Raw genomic sequence first — 18,126 nt, forward strand, 5'->3', positions numbered from 1 at the left:
AGGTCCTCAGTAACAATGTGTCTGAAAGGAGCAAGAGTGAATACAGAAGCTGGGAAACAGCTTGGTTAGTGAAGTGCTCACTTTACAAGTGTGAGAGCCTGAGTTTAACGCCTAAAGCTCATGTCAGAATGCAAAGCATGGTGGTGTGAGTTTGCAATCCCAATGCTGAGAAGGCAGAGACAGGAGGACCCCAGGGGCTCTTTGGCCAGTTAAGTCTAGCCTAATTACTGAGCTCTAAGCCAATGAGAAGCCCTGTCTCAAAGGAGGTGGGTGGTGTTCCTAAGGATGACACCCAAGGTTGTCCTTTGGCCTTCATATGTGTTTGTATACACATGCACACACATTTACATACAAACACATACATGCACCCTACCACAAACACACACACGTATACATGCATAAAAAGAGAACAGACCCAAGAAAAACTAAGGTCTCTGTGTATGTCCAGGTAAGGTCTATACTGCTTGAGGGTGGGTAGAGGGGGAGAAGGAGTGAGTTGTCAAAACACAGTGAATACAGTGTTCTTCTAAAAGCACCTGAAACAGAGACCATCAGGAAGTCAATGCAGAATTTGCACTGACGAGCATTTTAGGGATTTCACTTAGAATGAAACAGCTAGCTGGGCAGTGGTGGTGCACCCCCACTTCTTGGGGGTGGGGGTAGGAACAGAGGTAGATCTCTGTGAGTTCAAGGCCAGGCAGGTCTACAGAGCTTATTCCAAGACAATCAAGGCTACACAAAGAAACCCTGTCAAAAAACAAAACAAACAAAAACAAAAACAAGGGCTAGATAAGACAGACAGACTAAAACTATTATGAGGAAGCAGCATCACATGCACAAATTAGGATCATTTTCTTGCTTAAACAAACCCTGGTGAAGAGTAGGGTTTGAAACCTACTCCACCATTTATCTGAATGGACTAAGAGATCATCACTTAAAAAGTAAAAACAAGCCAAGTGTGGTGGTGCACGCCTATAATCCCAGCACTCGGGGAGGCAGAGGCAGGTGGATCTCTGTGAGTTTGAGGCCAAACTTGGTCTACAAAGCGAGTCCAGGACATCCAAGTCTATACAGAGAAACCCTGTCTTGAAAAACCAAAACCAAAAACAAAAACAAAACCAAAAACAAACAAACAAACAAAAAAAAAGTGAATATAAGAGCTGGAGGGAGGACTCAGTGGTCTGTTCTTCCAGAGGACTCAGGTTTGATTCCCAGCACATACTAGGTAGTTCACAAACACCTTTAACTTCAGTTCCAGGGGATCTCTTCTGGCCCCTGATGTTATTCAGGCACATACATGGTACACAGACACACATGTGAGCCAAATACCCACACACATATAATCAAAACGTGATTTTTAAGTGAAGACAATGCTAATACTCAGCTGGAAGGATTAATGAGTTAATCCATTACGGGCACCATGAGAAGGGCCTGGCTATAGCAAATTCCATGTCTGTGCCTTTATTACTTATAAACACAGGTAGAGAAGTGTACGTAATAGCTCAGGATCCAACGGCAATTTCTCACTATGCACTACAGTAAAACAACTGTGGAAAACACACAGAGAAACACATGCGCATGTACATATGCACACGTGTGCACACCCACACAGCTCTACTCTGCTTTTCTACTATGCTTCTCCAGGCACAGTGAGTGGGGACGCCCCCCAAGCAACTGCCTCTTCTCCGTCCTCATGGTGCTCCCCTCACTCACTCAACCCTGCTGGCTGTCCTCAAATCTGCCTGTTCCTCCTCAGCTCTGTCACCTCTCACCCTGAAGACAACGCGCCTTCCTGGTCCTTCTGCTGCATACTGTGTTACCTCCAGCAGCTCTTCCCGCTGACATTCAGTAGGAAGCAAGGCCCAGCCCTTCTCCACAGTGCTCTCGCCACCCCCTGCCATCCACACGCCTATGCCACAAACAGACCTCTCTGCATACTTTAAAGGAAGTGCAAGAGACCACTGACATCCCGAATCTGGTGACAGCTTCACTGGGCCCAGATGCAACAAGGGAAAGGAGAATCTTTCTGCCTTGAGCAACCACAAACATGAGAACCAATCATGGAGACCATTACAAGAGATAAAGAGCAATGTGGAGGAGGGACCAGCCACAGTAAGGACAACCCAGTGGGACAGACCCACCATAACTGCATGCTGATGGGAAAGTAATCCCTGAAGTCTCCCAACATGGAGATGGCTCCTCTGCTGAATCCCAAGCCCGGGGCTTCCTTTACAAGGGAGGGAGGAAGGACAGCATCCTGACACCCTGGGCTCAGGAACCTTGGCTGTCCACACTTCACGGTTTGTGCTCTGCAAAGCTGGGCTGTGCAGAAGGAACCTGAAGACACCTGAAGGATGTGAGTTCAGGGGATACGGAAGCACTTTTATAGGAAACCCTAAAGACTGTTCACGATGTGAGACTGCTAGGGATGTAAGAACTGTACTTGAAGCCAGAGATGGAGCTCAGCAGTAGAGCACTTGCCTAACACAAAAACAGAACAAACTGCTTTACTCAAGGGATACAAGTTACAGGTCATCTGCAACTCCAACAGACAACAAGGCGAGCAAACACTTAATGCCAACACTGTCCTTCCTCCCCCACAGGGTGGGGTGTCCTCTTTCTAGCTTCCTTCCCAGCGGAGGGGAAACAACTGTGGCAAGCCATGCTTCAATCTCATGTTCGGATTCTCTGGGCCAGCAACACTGAAAGCCTGAAGAGCTCCCAGTTAATGAGCTGGTACAGAAGGCCCCGAGTCTGTGTCAGGCTTGCACAGGGCAGCCCGGAAGAGCATCACTAAGGTGCAGAGGGAAGTCAGCACGGCTGACCACTTCACACACTACCAAAGTCAATGCTGCTTCCTTCCACAGGACTCAAAAGACATCAAGAAGCTGAGGTGACTTAAAGGGCTTCACCTCTCATCCCTTATTCCTTCTGGGACAGTCCCAGCTATCCTGTCTCCAGGAAACCCCAGCTGAACAAAGGATCTTGGGCCCCTGAGATCACAAAGGAGCAGAAAGCCCATGCTAATAGCTTCCTCTCTGAAGATACAGCCTTTTTAGCTGGAAGGCATGTGACACAGTAAGAGCAGGATAGGCTCTTCCTATGCTTTAACAGAAAGATACATCTCTGAAGTACAGAATTATAATTTTTCTGTAAAGAGCCAGAAAACAGTTTAACCTTCACAGGCCAGATGGTCTCTGTTATAACTAGTTAACTATGTTGTTATCCTAGCATATGGCTGCTAAATATAGACAATATACAAACAAATGAAAGTGACAGTGTTCCAATAAAACTTTATTTAAAAAAACATGTGGTGGGCCAGATTTAGGATATAGCTTATAGCTGGCAAACATGGAGCTAGAGAGACAGCTTCGAGATTAAGACCACTGGCTGCTCTTCCAGAGGACCATGGGTTTAACTTCTAGCACCCACAGGCCAGCTCACAACCATCTGTAACTCCAGTTGCAGGGGATCTGACGCTGTCTTCTGGCTTGTGCACAAACATGTATGTAAGCAAAACACCCACACACAAAAATTAATTTTAAAAAATAAAAAGACAAACAAGGAAAATATCTACAATACCCTTAAAAAGGAACTTTGGATTTAAGAAAAAAGTGCTTCATTGGGCATGGTGGTATACACCTGTAATCCCATCACTTGGGGAGGCAGAGGCAGGTGGCATTATGTGAGTTCAAGGGTTTGAAGCCTGGTCTACAGTGTGAGTTGCAGGGCAGCCAGGGCAAAACAGAGAAACTCTGCCTCAAAAAATAAATAAATAGATAGATAGATAGGTAGGTGGGTAGGTAAATAAATAAATAAATAAGAGAAAAGTGCTTCAGACCAACACGATGATCAATAAAAATATGAAATTTTCATAAAGGACTTTCAAACTTTCTGGCATTTTCCTTACTACTTGACAGGCAATTTTTCTTCTTCGAAGAGGTAAACTTTGTTCATAAATAAAAATCCCAGATTTAATAATTACCAAGTAATCTACAGGAAGGAGGAAGAAAGCAACCCATGTAATAAAGGGATCTTGGGTCCCGTGGAGGGAATTCTCAACAGCAACACCCCTACAGAGTCAAGTCCCTTACAGCAACCACGCAACACTCTATCACAAAGACAAAAGAGGCCTACCAAAAAGCTGTCAACAAAAAGGCCTCCCTGAACAACCACAGCACTGTGTGTAAACAAGGCTTGGGTTCACTGCAATGTGTGTCCTAATTCTAAAGCCACTGGTTGTTGGATGTTGGCAAACACTCTGTCCCGACCCTCTTCCTCATCTGTAAAACCCTTCACAGAGCTCTCACACTAATGCTCTGTCACAGAAATGTTCTCATGGACACCAGTTATCTTATCCCAGAGAAGAATGCAGAAGCAAACAGGAACACCAAGATCACACTAAGGGCACTGGTTTCTCACATAAAACAAAAGCTGGGAGCTTTGCCGACCAAAGTCCTTATCAGGTGAGCTGATTAGGGACCAAAGATCTCAGCAGGTTGGGTTATGTACATACATTCTTACTTATCTCGTTTTACACTTACAAGCAATCTGGGGAAATGTACATATATATTGCTACACATGACTGGCTTCACAGAGAAGTCAGGAAATCTGCACAAACCTACAAAAAGAGCATGGAACACAGAAGACAGGCAACAGTAAAAACCATGCTGAGCAGTGAAGACAGAGCACTAGCAGAATCATGTTTTCTGAAATGAGTACCATCAGACCGGCCTCTCTACCCCAACAGGGTAGCCAGAGACCCAATCAGAACGACCACAACAGGCTTTACAGCTTAAGATTGAGATCTCTGACTCTTACCCAGAACGACAACATGTGGCCAACAGATCTTAGTCACTACCAAAATTGCAAATTCATAATTTGTTCTCAGTGACTCTAACAGAATTTCTCCCTTCCCAATGTATACCAACACATACAGAAGAAAATACATGAATTTTTAGTATAATAAAATTTAAAATAACAGATGGGATGAATGATGCCTCAGAGGGTAAGAGCACTGGCTGCTCTTCCAAAGGTCCTGAGTTCAATTCCCAGGCACCTCATGGTGGCTCCCAACCATCTGTAATGTGGCCTCTAGGCGTACATGCAGGCAGTACACTGTATACATAATAAATAAATCTTTCTAAAAAAGTAACAATCAGAAACAATCTAACTTAAGAGGCAATGCGGGAGGCACCTGGGCAGGTGGAGTGGGTGAGAAAGCAGACCACTGAACTATTTTTAATACATTTTTTAGATTTATATACCATGATATGTGCAAGTGTGTGCATGGCCACGACGGGTGGAGTCAGAGGGCCACCGCGAGCGTCACTGCTGTCAGGTGGGTTCTACTTTTTGTTTGAAACGGGATTTCTCATTGGCTTAGGAGCCACCTGTCTCCGCCCCAAGCCCAGCAGTGCAGGGACCACAAGCGCAAACTACTAGGCCAGCTTTTTATATGGCTCCCGGGGGCAGGACTCAGGCCTCTGCCTTCTCCGCTGAGACAGCCTCCTCTCTAAATATGTCTCGTTTAAGCCATCTTCAGCAGATTAATCTGGAGCGACTGTAGTAGGAGACCCTTTAATTACCTTTAACTTCCAGAAGGTGGTGTCCATCCCAGCCCCAAGGTTGAGAATCTGACAATGACACTGTGTCTTCTGGAGAAAAGCTTTCATAAGCTGACTGACACCGTGAACTCGAGCGAAATACCCTTAAAGACAGTTCCAGAGAAACAGGCTATCAGTCACTCCGGGACAACACACATTACCCCACAAAGCCATCAGAGAACCAGGCTCCTGGCTCTGCAACACTCACTGGCCAATGTGCCTCAAGCCCATGGCCCATGGGAGAGAGTGGCAATTAAACTAGCATGGCCTTACCTCAGAGCCCACAGCGTTCAGACCTCTCTGCGCTGCTCTGCAAGGGCCCACCTCGAGGGGCCGAGATCTCCCCCACACTGCCCACAGATGAATTAAGATAATAACATGATCACTTTTCACTGGGGCAAAAAGTAAACCCAGTCTCTGTCTTGAAGAAATTACTTAAAAGCCTAACAGTTGTTGCTAAACACAGTAAAAAAGGCATAAAGGCTTAGCCTCACACAGACAGCTCACAGCAAAACATACACGATCTTTTTGTTCTGTTTGGTGTTTGTTTTGCTGTTCTGGGTTTTTTGTTTATTTGTTTGTTTTGTGCTTGAGAAAGGCTCTTACTGTGTAGCCCAGACAGCTTTACATTCACAATTTTCCTCCCTCAACCTTCAGAGTACTGGAAATACAGGCATGCCCCACCACCCCTGGCTTATAAAGAGGCTAAGTGTGTGTGTGCGCACACATGTGAGTGTGCACGCGGGTGCATGTATGTATATTTCAGTGCTTAGGAACTGAACCCCTGAACTACTTGTGCATGCTAAGCAAGCGCTCTATGAATGAGCCACAACTGCAACCACTAATAGATCCTTATACGGGGAAATTAGACGACAAAATTTCAGTAACACCATTTTTATAATCAGACTGAGACTAAAAACTTTTATAGTATGTCATGTTAGTGAGGACTCTGGGAACTAAGACCTTCCCTGTTCTTTGTAAAGAGTCCACCCTGGAAGGTGCTCCAAGAATGAATCTGTAAGACAGGGCTCCTGGTGCTGAGACAGGGGGGAGACAGATGGCCACTTACCTCGGCTAATTTCAGGGGCCTTCCTCTCTTTAGACTGCCTCACAAGATGCTCAATGTATGGATCGTTCCAGTAGCCAATGCTCACCGCAAACCTAGAAAGGTTGAAAGCATTGGCAGTGAGCACAGATTTTTTTATTCCTAGGGACCACTGTCAAGTTCCTAAGAACCAGGCAGAGGATCCAGAAGAAAGTCACTGACTTCAAAAGGCCAATACATGCACAAGGACTGCCTCACAACCCCGTTAAAAAGGACCACCTAGCGTCTTCCCACTCGCATGACATCAACTACGTTTCCCACCTCAATCACGCACGACTCATCTCTCTTCTTCATATTGCTAACTTCTTTCCCAGAACCCTAAACAAAAGTAACCTCATCTCACACTTCACAGGAAATTGAAATCATCTGTTCACTAAGTAAACACTTGGGCCACTTACGTCAGGATTTTATCAACTGCAACAGTTTTCCTAACTGCTACCCTGAGTCTTCACACCTCCAACCCCATGTTCCTTAATGACTAAGCCAAGACCTAAGGGTGTGGGCAGTGCATCTCCAAGAAAGGCAGACACTGCATCTTTTCTTTGTATCTACCAACAAGACTTCTTTCTCTAATTTGTTTTTAGTTTTGCGACAAGGTCTCAATCCTGGCTGGTTTAAGCACATGCATCCCTCCTGCCTCACCCTCCCAAGGGTTGCAGCGGGTTACAGTTGTGTGCTACCACACCAGGAAACATGTTTTCTGTGCAGGCTTGTCTCTTACTGGTGTTTGCGTGTGTACGGATACCAGGAGGTATTTAATGCAGCAGGAAAATCTCCCTAATGGCCAGGCCTTGCTGCATGTGTCTACACAGTCCAAAGCAAGCAGCACACTACAGTTTGACTACAGTGAGTTAGTCTCTAAACAGTGCACAAAGCTCAGCAGTACACCAAGTCATGGTGGTGCACACCTTGGAGACAAAGGCAAGTGGATCTCTGAGAGTTTGAGGCCAGCGTGATCTATGCAGTGAGATCCAGGCCAGCCGGGACTACATGGTGAAATCCTGTCTCAGAAAGTAAAAACGTAAAACAGAACAAAACAGCTCAGTGGAACCATTCTTGCCTAGGGCACTACATTCAATCCCAGCACCACAAAATAAATAAAAACAAAAAATTAAACAGTACGGTTTTCAATGATATGTGACTCATCACTATCATATTCAATCTGACAGTGTGCAAATCTTCAGCTTTTTAATATGAAAGAGAGAGTAAAATGGGAAATCCCACCGTGTGTCACACCTAGGAAGGGTGAAGACTTCCCCAGAAGTTTTGAAGCGTGTGTGCAGTTGTAGTGCGCTACCTTCTCACTGTGGGTTAAGGTTAGCTGACAGTTTTCAGGGGAGTCTTACAGTGCCATCTAGTGGCAAATGGCATGTATTCAGTTGAAGAACGGTTCTTTAGCCCTTACTAAGGGAGGGGGAAGGGAATGTTCTCAACTGAGTTGTTAGATCAGGACCTCGCCATTTGACCAGACACAACAGCCAAAGCACACTAGGGTTTTTTCAACATACAGTATAGGTGAGGAAGGAAAAGAAGGCTGCTGGAAGGAAGGAAGGAAGGAAGGAAGGAAGGAAGGAAGGGAGGGGGGAAGGGAGGGAACATCAAATTCTGGGATTTACAGATCATCCATTTGAGACTGACTAAACAAATTGGTATATTTACACAAAGAGATGCTAACTGGTCTCCAGTTGCATGAATCCACAGTAAGCGGCTGGCGGGGGGGGGGGGGCAGTGCCATTTTACTCTCTGAGGTTTCTTTCAAGTCCTGACCCTCACTATTGAGTTTGAGTATCAGGTCTTTCATCAGTCTTGGATCAGAAGGCATCAAAACGTAGTTTCAAACAGCAATTCAGGTCTGTGTCCAATGGCCTTTAAATAGTAGGTTGACAAAGGCGCCTGGGGGCTACAGATGCAACTGCCCAGCCATGCCAATGTCTACTGCGCCTAACTGCACAGTTGATGGCAATCCTGACAGAGACCATGAGACACACAACGGATAAATAGCCTCCAAAGGAGTAAAGTGCAAAGACCTGCATGTCACAGAATCTAATGGTTGCCGTTCCCAAAAGAGACACTTAAACCTGACTGTCAGACAATCCTAAAAGGCAACGTTTAAACCAGGAGAAATACCGGAAGCCAGAAATACCAGAAATTGCAAAGCACTTACATCCTTACAAAATAAAGAACTCTTAGAAATTAGGGAGAAAACTTCCCCAAATTCTTAGAAGGAAAAAAAAAATGGATGAAAAGACATATTTGGAGACAATTCACAAAAGAAATACGACTAATTAACAGACATAAAAAACTCAGCCTTAACAATAATTCTTAAAGGCAAAATAAAAGCTCAAATAGAGTGCTATTTCTTCTTTCAAACTGGCAACATAACTATTTCTGAGCAGATCTTGGGTTTGGAGAGGGAAGCGGGTGCTCACGCACTGCTGCCAGGCAGTGTCCAGGCACATCTGTGCCGCAAGGTGATGTGCCAACAGGAATATAAGCATGGGATACATGCATACATGATGAGCCAACAACCCCACTTCAGGATTTTATCCTCAGAAAATAACCAGTGGGCACCAAGAGTTTTCCATAAGAGCACTGAGCGTGAAAATTCCATGTGCAGGATTGTCCCAATTTTCTTAGGAACTAACCCACAGGTACCCAAGACAATCCAGTAGATGCAAATGCTTGCAATGCTAACAGCAGCCGTTAACTCCATACCCCCCATGACGCTAAGCATCAACTCTGCTTGCCAGTTCCACTGTGCTCCCCCACGTACAAAACCCCAGAACACTTCTTCTCTGCAGACCCCCAACTTCCCATTCAAAGCTGAAATCCAAAGATACAGAGATCTCAGCTTTGGAAAGACACAACACTGACCCTGTCTGTATTTAATCCACTCTTGCTTTAACTTCCAAACACTCGGGCATGGCCTGCCCAAGGTGGTGGGTCTTAAATCACTCCATTTTTGTTTTGGTCTGTTTTGTTTTGTTTTGTTTTCTACCTGACAGGCTTCCTTGTATTTTCTTCTAACATGCTCTATAATAAACACCTACCGATTAAGATGTAAAATGTCTGTGTCCCTCCTAAAACTACCTCACATTGTTTCCATGGGAAACATCGGTCCAATCCAACATTCAGGAAATGTTTACTGACCATATCCAGTTTACCTGAATGTCAACTACAACAATGGGTCCTTCATCTGAGAGGTCAAAATCACTACTAACAGGTTCTAAACCGCTCCTGCTCTTCCAGCCTGAGAGGCATGGCTGGTGCCTCAAGTACTGCTTGGACCCTCCCCAAATGCTTACCACAGGCCAGGCAGTGCCGCAAATGCTGACAGTCTCCTTGCGGGGTGGCACTGCTTTACAGGCAGCGAGTGAGGTGTCCATCCCAAGCTGTGGAACTTTGTGGAATGTAGAGAACTGTGTGTGTGTGTGTGTGTGTGTGTGTGTGTGTGTGTGTGTATCTAGATATATACACAACACACATTGTTGATTGCAAAGAACGTTCTTGGTACCAAACTTGAATCCTGGGAGTGAACTGCATCCTGCCTGTGGTTGGGGGGGGGGGGGGGCTCTCAACTGCCTCCAATTGTAATTTTATTGCTGTTCTCTCCCTTCTTTTGGTTTCACTTTTACTTTCCATTTCTTTTTGCCTTGTAAATGGGAAGCAGAAGCAGCACCTTCAGGGTCATAGGCAGTACCTAACTAAGCATTTACTGGTATCTGAGTGCACCTGCCCGACCTGACTGGTTGAAGTATCCAAGAAACTACACACCTCAGAAGACCCACCCCGAATGTGGGAGGTGCCATGGCACTGGCTGGAGGCCTGGATGGAATTAGAAGAGGAAAAGGAAAAACTAAGTGAGCACTGGCGTTCCCCTCTCTGCTTCTGGTCTCCGTGGCAGAACACTTCTCCTCCACTGCAGGCTCCTGCCACCATGATGTTTCTGCTCAGGCTTCTGGGGCAAAGAAACCATGGACTGACTGTATCCACTAACTCTGGGAGGAGGGAGGGAGGGAGCGAGTGCGCCCACACTTTCCTCTCAGGTTGTCTAAACTAGGCAATGTGGTCATGGCAGTGGAAAAGGAGCCCGTGCTGTGTTGAACACAGTCACTGAACACTGAGAAACAGCACCAACATCCACAGCAGGGGCAATGACAAGAGTTCCAGCAGATGGGTCCCGTGGAATGATGTCTCCACCTCAGCAAACCATTAGTCGGTATGTCATACAATGCTAAGATGCTGTGATGGTCAATCTCCGTTGTCAGCTTGATGGGACTGCCACAGAAACAAATCTTGGGCACATCTGTAAGAGAGTTCCTAGACTGAGATATGTGGACAGCTCCACTCCATGGGCCAGAGTTTAAAATTGAATCAAAGGGAGTGGACCGGGCACCAGTGGTCATCTCTCTGCTGCCTGCCTGGCTGTTGTACTGACTGACTCACCTACTTCTATGCCACTGTTTGGTGCAGCTGCACAGTAAACTTCATAATTAAAGTCAGCACAAAACACCAAGCAGGGCAAGTTCTCCAATTCTGATCTTTTCAAAACACTTTGGATCTCTTTTCCAGATCTCTTATATTTCCATACATATTTTAGAACAAACCTGCTATTTCTTCAAAAAAGAAACGGACAGGATTTTGATTGGAATACAATGATTCTATACATTAACCTGAATAGAACAACAACAACAAAACAAAACAACAATTTTTTTTTTTATCTTGTTTCTGAGGCAAAGTCCCAGGTTGGCCCTAAACTCACTATGTAGCTGAAAATGGTCTTAAATTCCTGATTCTCCTGCCTCGGCTTCACACATGCTATGATTGTAGCTATGCACAACCCCACACTTGGCTCAGAAATCTTAGCAGCATCCTTCCTTCCAATGTGAGAAAGTACATCTCCATTTAAATCTTTAATCTCAGCAATATTCTGCAGTTTCCTGTGTGGAGAGGTTTTGTATCTCTCATTAGATTTATTCCTATCTTGTACAGTTTGTCTTTTGTCCTATCATAAATGGTAATCCAGTATTTTCTTTTTCCTGTGCATGTAGATACACACACACAGCGTGTTTGCCTGACAAAAGAGTCTACCTAGAATATATAATCACCTCCAACAAACAATGACATCAACAAAGGCAGGCAAAAGATTTGAACACACTACACAAAAGATGTAGAAATGGCCGGTAAATACATGGAATGGTGCTTGATTGTCATCAGTCACCAGTGAAATAGAACTTAAGACCATAATGAGAAGCACTGCACATATACTGGCAAAGCCACACGCCACAGAGCTCTAGAAAGACTGCAGTTCTGGAGCATCACTGCAGGACCTTGTAAACACACAGCCAGCAGGGAAATCCGTGCAGCAGCTGAAGATTAACCCACTCAATGGCTGGGTTCGACAACTATAACAAATTAGTGATTAACTCTGAGTCACCAATAACGCAGTGGCATGATGGCATGAAGAAAAGAAATAGAATGACCTCCCCTTGGAGTCATTTTAACCAAGTCCAGATTTGAATCCTCTACTTTGTTCTCCCTGTGTCTTCTGTCCTCTGTCTGTCTGTAGTATAAGCTTACATCTGGGCCTGCCTAAAAACTGTCTCGTGAATCTGTCCCTGTGTCTGTTTGTTCTATTTCTGTGTTTGTCTGTCTTGTGTGTAACTGCGTCTTTGTGTGTATTTGTGTCTATGTGTCTGTCCGTTACAAAGAGCTTTGTTCTGTATTTACTGAACAGCATAGAAAGTACCACATGAAGAAGGAATGAGATACCTAACAAAATCTTCAAAAGAGTTTTACAAGGGGTTAAGTCACTTGCTCCAAGCGGTCCCACTTGACCAGAAAACAAATATTGTTTACCGAGTATCCATAAATGGGTGCTTTCTACCTTTATGGTAGATCCTAGAAAGCTGCCTTCAACTCGTGTATTTGCTGCTTCCAGCTAATGACTTAGGTGCATGACTCTGGGTCAGGGGAATGGAAGAGTACATAACTTAAAACCATAGCTATGCATTAGCTGGGGTTGTAAAAGCTCATTTCATGGGACTCTAAGGCAAGCACAGTTGATCGTTACATTGTTCTCCTAAGGCAGATTAAACAAGCAGTTTGAGTACACAGTGGGCTATCAGTCTTGAGTGACCTCAAAGTGTATTTATTATTAACTCTGGCTGTGAGGTCTGGCAGAAGTCCCAGTCTCTTAGAACATAAGACATATTTTCAGAATATTTCACTGCCACAACTGGGCAACCACAAAACAAGAAGAATCTGAGAGAAATGGCAGACAGAAAAAGAATGCTCACCAAAGCCTCTTTACAATGGCCTATACAGGACCATCAGCAGATGAAAGAACAAATCAGACAACAGAAACAGGAGTGGATGACTTCTGACCAAATATCCATCCAGGCTCCTGAGTCTGCTTGCTGACTAGGCCTTAACAATAGGCTATAAAGATCCGAACAAACACTATTACTAGTGGCTTAAGGATCCATCTCTAGGCTGACCCTAGCCCACCTTAGGATATCTGTCTAAGAAAATCTGAGGCTGCTAAAAGAAGTTACTGTCTGTTCCAGTCCACACCTGAAAAGGGCCCTGCCTGTCTCCTAACCTCTGGGGGAGGGCAAGAGCTTAACCTCCCAAACACCAGTTAGCAAAACCAGAGAGGTTTTACATGAGCTGACCTGGCCTTCTCAGAGATTGCAAGTCTTCAAGTCCCTAACCCCACTGAGCCCCTGCACCCTTCCCTGTCTCCTCATTCTTCCTTGGAACACTTAGCCAGTCATTTCTATTGAACAAGAAGTTTGGTTCAGTTCCTACTGGAGTGAGTTGGAATGCAGGAGCTTTACTGATGAAAATCTACTTTATTATCTGGGTCTGTGTATCGTCAATGATATCCACATGAATAAAGCTTAAAGAGTATGAGGAATATAAAAACATGCTGGAACAAGTCTTTAATCCCAGCACTCTGTGAGTTTGGGGTCAGCATGATCTACACAGCAAGTTCCAGGCCAGCCAAGGCTAAATAGTAAAACCCTATGTCAAAAACGAAACACAGGGAATATGTACTTTATGAGTCATTAAAGAACTTGTAAGAATAGTCAAACCTAGGGCTGGAGATTTAGCTCTTTTCTCTCTGATGGTGGCACATGCCTTAAATCCAGCATTCTGAGGCAGGCAGATCTCTGTGAGTTTGAGGCTACATAGAAAGCTACGTACATGGTCTACATAGAAAGCTCCAGGACAGCCAGGGCTACATGAAGAGACCCTGTCTCAAAACAACAACAGTAGGCTTCCCCCAGAAGATACTGCTCCAGCCAGGAGTAGTGGTACACACCTGTAATCCCAGCATTCAGGGATGAAGAGGCAGGCAGATCTCTGTGAGTTCGAGGCCAACCTGGTCTACAAAGTGAGTCCAGGACAGCCAAGGCTACATAGAGAAACCCTGTCTCAAAAAAAACAAACGAGAGAGAGAAAGAGAGGGAGAGAGAGAGACTGTCCCCCCGAGAGAGGGGGCTCTGTCAGCATCTACTTCCAGTTTTCCTTCCTAAAGCAGAGGCAATCAATTGAACTAGGAGATTTTTATAAACTTTCCTTATCCCGAGTAACAAGAGGTGGGCCTCTGGATAATATGCAATTAGGTACCTTTTAGGTCAATGATTTCAGTCATCAAAATGAACCACACAATTTCAACTGCAAAACAAGGTGGATGTGCAGCACTGCTGTGTTACGTCGCGTATGGAAATTTAGCGTGCACCACGGAGTGGGGTTCAAATCTGTACAGTCAGCACACAGGGGGTAAGTTAACCCTGCAACCTTACATGTGACATAACCTTATTTCAAACCGTAAGAACGAAAACACAGAAATGCTGAAAGAAACTGTGAGAATGAATGGGAATGGTCTTCCCAGGGACTGGTCAGAAAATAAAGACTGTGCTGGGGAGATGGCTCACTTGGTAAAGTGCCAGCCATGTACAAGAGGACCTGCGCTGATGTGCCCAGAGTCCATTGAAGATGTCGAGCACAGCGGGGCATGCCTGCAGCCCCAGCGCTGGTAGGGCAGACACAAGTGGAACCCTGCCACTCACTTGTCAGAGCTTAACTGACCAATGAGCTGCAGATTCCATGAGGTCCTGTCTCAAAAAAATAAAGATGGAGCATGGTCAAGGAAAAATACCTGATCTACATGCTTCTATATGTGTGTAAGCATGCACACACACGTACCCACAAGCACACACCTAACAAGTATCAGGATAAACACTGACAACTTCCATTACTATAAAACACACCAAACAAAATCAGCTGGAAGACACATATCAGCCTTACAGAAAATACGTCACTGAATAGAGAGAGAAAATCAAATTCTTGGTGCTCAAAGACTTTACAAACCAACAATAAAAATATAAATAATGAATAATAAGGATGCAGCTCAATATGGCAGTTGCCTAGCATTATTCCAAGGTCCTGGGTTCAACCCCCAACACTATAAATACAAAACAAACAAAACCAGAGAAAAAGAAAAAGACAACCCAATATAAAAGTGAAAAGACCAGGTGGTGGTGGCACATGCCTTTAATCCCAGCACTTGGGAGACAGGCAGCTCTGTAAATTCAAGGCCAGCCTCGTCATCTACAGAGCAAGTTCCAGGACAGCCAGTGCTATACAGAGAAATCCTGTAGAAAGAAGAAAAGAAAGAAAAGAAAGAAAAGAAAGAAAAGAAAGAAAAGAAAGAAAGAAAGAAAGAAAGAAAGAAAGAAAGAAAGAAAGAAAGAAAGAAAGAAAGAAAGAAAAAACATTGGGTATCCACAGAAAACCAACAGTGAGTAGATTAAAAATGAACATCCTATGTTGTAACTATAAATTAAAATAAGTGCTATTACTCATTATAAATTAACAAGAGAATATTTTCTACCTGGCAGTTGATAAACAACTTAAGAAATTGAGGATATTCCATAATTCATAACATGTTCACTTTGGATAGTAATACAAACTCGTACAACCTCTTCCTGGACTATTCTGCCAACTTCACCACAGGAACCCTTTACTGGAAAGCATATGGAAAAGTGGTGGTGCTTACAATATAATTTTATTCCTCCTTTCTATTCTTTAAGAATTCCCTGAGTGTGACTGTTTTGTCTACATATGTATCTATACACCACATGTGTGCAGTATCCTCAGAGGCCATAAAAGAGTGCCAGATCCCCTGGAACTGGAGTTACAGGTACTTGTGAGATGCCATGTCAGTGCCTGAAAATTGAACCCAGGTCCTCTTGAAGGGCAGCCAATGCTCTTAACTGATGTGTCATCTCCCAGCTACACAATACAACCTTAATAGCAACACTAGAACAACTGTAATACAGGTAAAAGAATTTGCCCAAACCACAACACACAGTAGAGAAAGAGGCAGAGCACTACGAAACCACAGGTACAAAATGTTCACATTAAGGCATGAAAGAAAGGAGTGCTCACCACTGTCCTTTAAGAATTAAGCTTTTGTCGGGGAGGCAGAGTCAGGAGGATCTTTCTGTTTGAGGCCAGCCTGGTCTAGAGTCCAGGACAGGCAAGACTACACAGAGAAACCCTGTCTCAAAAAAACAAAAAGAAGGAAGGAAAGAAGAAAGGAAGGAAGGAAGGGAGGAAGGGAGGGAGGGAGGGAGGGAAGAAGGAAGGAAGGAAGGAAGGAAGGAAGGAAGGAAGGAAGGAAGGAAGGAAGGAAGGAAGGAAGGAAGGAAGGAAACTAGCTAACTTTTGGAACCAGTAAGACGGCTTGACAGCTAAAGGTGCTTGCTGCCAAGTGTTAACAACCTGAGTACAATCCCAAATGGAAAGGGAGTGACTCCCGGAGATTATCCTCTGACCTCTAATGTGTTCAACTGTACCAATGCATGTACACAAATATCCAAGCAAATGTAGCTTTAAAAAAGAAAAGAGAAAGTAGGTGTTAAGGCACAAAAACAGGCCTGGTGAGGGGTGTATGCAGTCAGTCCCAGCTGAGGCAGGAAGATCATAAACCTGAGGCCATCCTGGGCTCCAGAGAGACAAATCAGAAAGAGGAAGAAAAGAGAAAAGAAGAAAGGAAGGGAGGGAGGAGAGAAGGAAAGGAAAGTGGTCGGTGGTGGGTGAAAACGCTGCAGTTTACTCCATCCATGGGTAAGTTTTGAAGCTCATTTATCTTCACTAGAATGGTCCACTCTACAAGAGGATCTTTTCTCTTGAAACAGAAAGTAGAGCCTGCCTTGAAAATATTTTAGATCAAAATCTCTACCTTGCTCTCTGGTGCACAGCTCTAAAGATTTAATCAGTACACCAGAGAGGCCTGGGCCAGAGCCCCAGGGTAAATCTAGCTTTGCCTAGAGGTGACCACATGGCCTGCTCCAGTGTCATCTGTGTTGAGAAATCATCAAGTTCTTTAATTACCTCAAAGGAATGGCAGGCTCCAGAATCCTGCTCTGGTTTCTATAACACACTGCCCACTCACAGCAGGAAACCAGGACTTCACTCACCAGGAAATACAGACTTCAGTGCCACTTGTATTCAGCTCCTCATCTGACAGCTATTCACTGTGTGTCTGCCATACACATCCCTGCTCTGTGCTGAGTTTATTATTCTTCTGGGAGGTACAAACATTAAGCAATTAATTTCTCAATTGTGTCTGAGTTGCCCAGCACAAAGGAAACACACTGGTGCTGGACAATTAACAGAGGCTGTGAGTATAGGAAACAGGTAAAGTACTAAGAGAATGTGTGCCGCTGACACAGGCACAGCCATACCCTGGACCTTAAGGCCTCTGACCCATGGTAACAGCAAGGCCTTGGAGGAATGACAAAGCCTTCTCTTGGTCCTAGTACAAATGTTAACAGTGTGTACAAGAAGGATGAGCCACTGCTTCATCTGCAGTCCTCGCTGGAGTGACTGCAGCCTGGGCCTGCACTCCTACAGATTTCCGCTAACTTGACTCCTTGCTCAACAGTACGTAATAAAACACAGTGAGTTTCTGAGTTACTGTGCATCTCCATCAGAAAGCATGGCCCATCCAATTCCACCTTTTTGTTTTCCTTTTATCCTTTTTTTTTTATTTTCAAGACAGGGTTTCTCTGTGTAGCCTTGGATGCCCTGGACTGGCTCTGTAGACCAGGAGATCCACCTGCATCTGCCTCTGCCTCCCCGAGTGCTGGGACCACAGGTGTGCACCACTGTACTGCTTTCCAATTCCACCTTTTTTGTATATGTCTGTTCATCTGTTGTTTCTTCATTCCCCTATCACCCAAAACAGGTCATTCCAAAACCATGCAGGTCATGCTATGTATCAGAGGCATCTGTTTGAGGGAGCTCTGTGCCATCTGAGCTAAGCTAAATATCCTGAGAATCATCCTAAGAGTCCTCAGTCTCGCCCACAGCCACCTGCCAGCACTCTCTCAGCCG

The 18,126-nt window shown here is 44.7% G+C and overlaps 1 protein-coding gene across 1 annotated transcript in view; it reads right to left on the reverse strand.

Moving 5' to 3' along the window:
* The window catches only part of Lcmt1 (leucine carboxyl methyltransferase 1), a 53,716-nt gene that overhangs the window by 26,960 nt on the left and 8,630 nt on the right, over positions 1-18,126 (reverse strand). Inside the window, exons 2-3 of the mRNA XM_055627667.1 lie at positions 6,676-6,767; positions 5,589-5,710 (exon numbers count right to left, since the gene is read on the reverse strand). Coding sequence (XP_055483642.1) covers positions 5,589-5,710; positions 6,676-6,767 — 214 coding nt within the window. The remainder of the gene's footprint in view (positions 1-5,588; positions 5,711-6,675; positions 6,768-18,126) is intronic.

Source organism: Psammomys obesus, unplaced genomic scaffold (assembly GCF_907164565.1).
Source record: "Psammomys obesus unplaced genomic scaffold, mPsaObe1.curated_primary_1811, whole genome shotgun sequence".
In the NCBI taxonomy this organism is placed as follows: Eukaryota; Metazoa; Chordata; class Mammalia; order Rodentia; family Muridae; genus Psammomys; species Psammomys obesus.